This window comes from Corvus brachyrhynchos, unplaced genomic scaffold (assembly GCF_000691975.1).
Source record: "Corvus brachyrhynchos isolate BGI_N302 unplaced genomic scaffold, ASM69197v1 scaffold169, whole genome shotgun sequence".
Taxonomy (NCBI): Eukaryota; Metazoa; Chordata; class Aves; order Passeriformes; family Corvidae; genus Corvus; species Corvus brachyrhynchos.
The window spans coordinates 242,178-247,274 of NW_008240030.1; the positions used below are offsets into that span (position 1 = coordinate 242,178).

At 43.9% G+C, this 5,097-nt stretch overlaps 1 protein-coding gene across 1 annotated transcript in view; it reads left to right on the forward strand.

Annotated features, from left to right (window-relative positions):
- Window positions 1-6: 6 nt before the first annotated feature.
- The window catches only part of NAV2 (neuron navigator 2), a 201,265-nt gene continuing 196,174 nt past the window's right edge, over window positions 7-5,097 (forward strand). Inside the window, exon 1 of the mRNA XM_008640905.2 lies at window positions 7-1,122. Within this exon, the coding sequence (XP_008639127.1) occupies window positions 865-1,122 (258 nt within the window). The 5' untranslated portion in view covers window positions 7-864. The remainder of the gene's footprint in view (window positions 1,123-5,097) is intronic.

Sequence of the window (5,097 nt, forward strand, 5' to 3'; positions counted from 1 at the left end):
GGGAGGGAGCATGAGCTGCCGGCTGCTTTCCCTTCCCTCTCACAGCTGAATCGCTTTTATTTTAAATTTTTTCTCCCCCCCCCAGCTTTTTATGCTCAGCACCGGGGGAGCCGGGAGATTTTGTGGCCACTGATATATTTTGATTTAAAATCGCTGTCAGTGGACGTTTCTCCTTCTGCTCCGGCATCGTTGTCCTGTTCACAGTTATTTAGGCTTAAGAAGCTTGATTCTCTAAGGCTCGTATCCAAGGGCATCAGTCATTAACACACTGAGCTACATCTGCTTCTTGGCTAAGACTGAAGAAAGACATCTTAAGCTGGAAATCCTGCTCGCTCACTCTCTAGTGCGTACGGAAGGGGAAGCATATGCAGCAGCAGGTTCCTTTTTTTTTTTTTTTTTTTTTTTTTTTTTTTTTTAATTCCAAAGGCTGCCTCACTTTGGAGATGCAGTGACAAGATAATGGAGTGAAAGTCTCTCATTTCCAGGCAAGAAAATTGCAGGAGTCAGATAGAGAAAGGAAGGAACAAGTTACAGAGCAGAAATAGGGAAGAGGACAGTGGTAAAGAACTGAAAATAAAATTAGAGGAAACAGGTGGAAGGCTGGCATAAAGCTGGGCAATATTTTAGGCTGAAAGTGGTGTGTTTTTTTTTCTTTTTTTCTTTTTCCCTTTCCTTTTTTTTAAAGTTTTTTTAAATTGGTTTTATTGTTGATTTTAAATTCTAAGCTGATTTTGGAGATCTCTGCAGTGACCAGGCTGCTTTAGAGTAGAACAGCTTCCCAGCGTGTCCTTTTCTCTCTCCCTGCCTGCTGTCTCTGCTGTTGCTGCTGCTGACAGAAACGTGTTAGGAGAGCAGAAAGAGAAAATGCCAGCCATCCTGGTAGCCTCCAAAATGAAATCGGGACTACCTAAACCCGTACACAGCGCTGCTCCAATCCTGCATGTTCCAACGGCCAGGACCATCCCACAGCCCTGTTACCTGAAGTTTGGGAACAAGGTGGAGGTGACGAAGCCATTGTATTCCAGCCAGATTCCTCTCAAATCTTCCAATGGACAAGAAAACGCAGGAGATGGCCTCCCAGCAAGGAAGACTAGCTCGGTAGAAAGTGGATTTGACACACAGGTTAGCAGGCACCAAATCCTGGGGAGGTGTATGTGGGAATTTATTTCTGTGCTGAGAGCATGCAGCAGGTTTTCTGGGGTAAACAGCAGTGTGAGAAGGGATGTGCGTGTGTGTGTGTGTGTGTGTGTGCTAACATCTGTCTGCAGTGGTGGGATGTTTTATATTCCACATAGTGACATGTGTAATTCTGTCAACATGATGGAGCTGATGGTGGGGTGCTGAGGGATGGGGCTGCATGTGCTGCTTGCCTGTGCTACCTTCTCTGTTGCCTTTGCTTGAACTTGGGGGGATTTACAGGAGGGAGATGGTAGAGATGTTGTTTGTGGGGTGTGTTCTTTGTGTGCTTGCTGTAGGTGCTAAGTGAAAGGGCTGGCTCGTGTGCCTGGGCTGGGGGAGGATTGCTGGTTGTCATGAATGTGTTTTGTGTTCGGTCACGTACTGTACCAGAGCACTAGTTGTGTGAACATTCTGTGTTTGTAGCTGTGTGGGGAGTGAATGGGAGGCAGTGCTTGATGCTAGATTACAATATGCATGTCATTCAGTGCAGCTAAATTAAACAGATTATGTAGGAAATGAACACTTAAATGGAATTGCCTGTGTAATGCTATACGTGCATGACATCATAGATGCAGCACATCATCAATACACATATTTCAGGTTTCCCTTTAACCTGTGTCCGTCTTCTAATGTATTTTTATATATGCTGCGTGCTGCATAGGGAGGAGAAATGTATGTTCCTCAGCTGGTTTAATTTCTGTGGGCAGGGTGAGGTTGTCAGCATGGCTGGGACTGCCCTGCACTGCTGTGGCCCGGTGAGCTCTGCAGCAGCGTGGGCACAGCGTGTGTGTTACTGTGCTACGGAGGGAGCAGAGCAGATGCGCTGCTGCAGCAAGCACAATTGATTGCTGTGGTACAGAGATGGCTGTACAGCCCTGTGATGTATTTTGGCAACAGCCATATATGTTACATGCTGCTTCTGCCAATATCCGAGCCTGGTGGAAGGTGATACCATTATGCTGAGAGAGGGAAACGATGACAGATAGTCTACCTGGTTTTTCCCTTCTTTGAGGAATAATGAATCATCCCTACCACCTAGATTCTGAAATCTGTGGCCTCCTAACCCTGTTCCCTTCAGATGAGTGTGCCTACTGATTGGGGCATGTTTGACCGCGTGCCCCGATTTCAGGATATGCTGCACTTTCATTGCTGGTAGACAGGGTGACGTACTGAGCTGCTCAGGCCAGACAGATATGACTGGAGCAGTTCCTGAGGGACTGAGAGCAGGAAAAGAAGACAGCCAAGCATTGATGCAGGGTAGTGGCAGCAGACAGACCAACCTGTGCATCACATCTTGCCCTTACAAGAGAATCAAGTGCTCTCTCTCACTTGTGCCTGAGTCTGTCCTTGTGATTATGAAAGGTCAGCAAAATCTCATTATCTGCTCCCCTTTCTCTCACACATGCCATGGTTTCTGCATAGAAATCTTCATTGCTGAAAAAGTGGTTGTTATTCAGAAACACTTTCTCATCTTGTAACAGATTAGGCTCACAGAGATCCTGCCAGTGGGAGCTGTTTGCAGTAGTAAGGGCAACACTATGGTGGTTTTAACCCTTACAGTGATGTGGAACAAACCCCATGTTTTGTAGCATGATGATGAAAGGGTCTTGATGCTAACTTGTTATACTTGAACAGGGAGTGATTTTGGCTAAGGAAATGTCAGGCAATTTTACATTTTTAATTACTTCAGCATCAGGAGAGATCTTAAGCTTTGTATTCTCAGTAACCTCCTCTGGCTGGCAGTCTGAGCAGATGACCAGCACCTTTTAAGGTGTGAATCAGTGAGGCTTTTTTCACTGTCTATTTTCTTGAATAAACACAGTCATTTTTTTGTTGGTCTTACTGATCCAGCTTTGATCCTTTGTCCACAAAAGCAGTGCAGGGTTTTGCCATTCAAGGAATTGCCATTTGGAATGCCAGTTGGTATCTAGAGGGAGATTTTTCCAGATGTGTTGTATCAAGGGCACTGTTCGTTCCTTTTCCTGCTGTTCCTCCCTGCCAAGGGAGGAGGAACAGGATGGATGGACAGCTGCCAGGTGATATGTCAGCACTGAAGCACTTTTATCTTGGAAGACCTTCAGCTGCATTCAGGTATAGAAGTGCTTTCTGATAATGTGCCTGGTAAGGTTTAGTCTTGAACACTGCACCAGGTCTGGATATCTTGAGAATCTGAGGGTGATCACTTTGCTTCTCTGGGTGGTTTATCTGAAGCACCAATGTGACCCTCACCATTTTACTGTGCAGGCACCTGGCATCACCTGTGAGGGAGGGAAGTTATATTCTTACAGTAGACTTCAGGGTTTGGATCCACAAGTTGGACCAATGCCAATTGTTTTGGCACCCATCATCTGTAGATCTTGGTCCCTGTGCAGAATTTTCAGCCCACAAGGAAGGACATCATATCCTCACTCCTGTGTGGGCGGAGGGAGAATGAGAGAGAGATTGTATCACTTGGATCAATTCTCTTGGTTCTGGGAGTATTTCAAGGAGTTGTTCTTAATCCCATTAAAGTGGGTCCTTTTTGCACTACATAATACAAAATTTAGTGGCTTATTTGATTGATTGTTCTGGAGAAGAGGCTGTGTTTAGTGCATAGTCCAGAAGCCACCATGTGAGGGTACCAGACCATGTTCTCATGCTGGGTTAGCATGTTTCAAGCCACTTACACACCACTGCAAAGCTTCATGAGCTTTTTCGGTGCCAGGTGGTACCTTTCTTGAACCTGATTCTTCAGGGAATATGAGTACTGTAGGTGGTATTCATTAAAATACCAATTAAAAAAAAAAAAAAAAAAAACTTGCTAAAAATAAAGATGTCCTGTCCTGCTCACAAATGTGGTATCAGTGAAAACTTCTAAATGTTTTGCTAATTTCGTTCCTCTTGATATGGTTTTACATGTGTAAGCTGGATTTTATAACTGGAAATTTCGTGCCTTAAGGCCTTATAAGGGCAGTGTGTTTTTTGAAATGCTGTGCAATTTATAAAAAGCATACTTCAGAGTATTTCAGAGGCACTTTCCAAAGAAAGGTCTGAGGGTTTTAGCATCAAGCCCATTGTAGATGCTAGTAGGAAATCTTAGGTCGATGAATCATGGCAGTATCATTCCTATTTTACTGTTACTGATATACACACTCTATTTTTCCATATTAAATCCCCTGTGTTGTGCACAACGGTAACCGACTGTTACACTGGTGCTTATTTTGTCTAATTTGAAAACACCGCCAATAAATTGTACCCATCTTTAGAGAGAATTGTTTTGGAAATATTTAACTTAGTTACCAGAGAAACTTCCATCGAGTAGATAGCAAGATTGTGATCTCTCATCTACAAAATGGTATTTCTCAGTGATTCTGAAAAAGTCGGATGCATTTGGCTACTAAATTTGCATTAGTTATTTGAGAGAGAAGTCATTGCCAATTAGGAGTCTGTGGGCATGGTATGATTGGTCGTGCAGATGCAAGAAGGAAGATGCCATACAGGCATAGAGTCTGCTGCCATGTTACTGTGAATGTCACTGAAGGAGATCGTGGATTTAATTACTGTAGTTACTGCTGCTAGGTTGTATTCTCCTGCTTCTTGATTTTTTTTCTCCAGAGAACCTAGAAAATAATCACTGTTTGTATCTGCAGTAACTGAAGCAGGACTAAAGGCACCAGGACCTTGCTAAGTGGTTGGTCCCACCCTTCCACTAAAACACTTCAAGTTAAGAGACATCTGTTTAACCTGGGTTTAAAGTATGTATGTTCAGCAATTACCCGTAATTGTGCTTAGTTTGGCTGGGAGGGGTGGGGGTAGGAATTTGTATTTCTTTGCAAACTTCTTTGCAATATTCATTTGCTGAAAACCAGACAGTTGCCCTCTCCTGGTGGACCTGGCAGGCAGGTGCTCACTGGCTGTGATGTTCTCCTTCACTTTTCT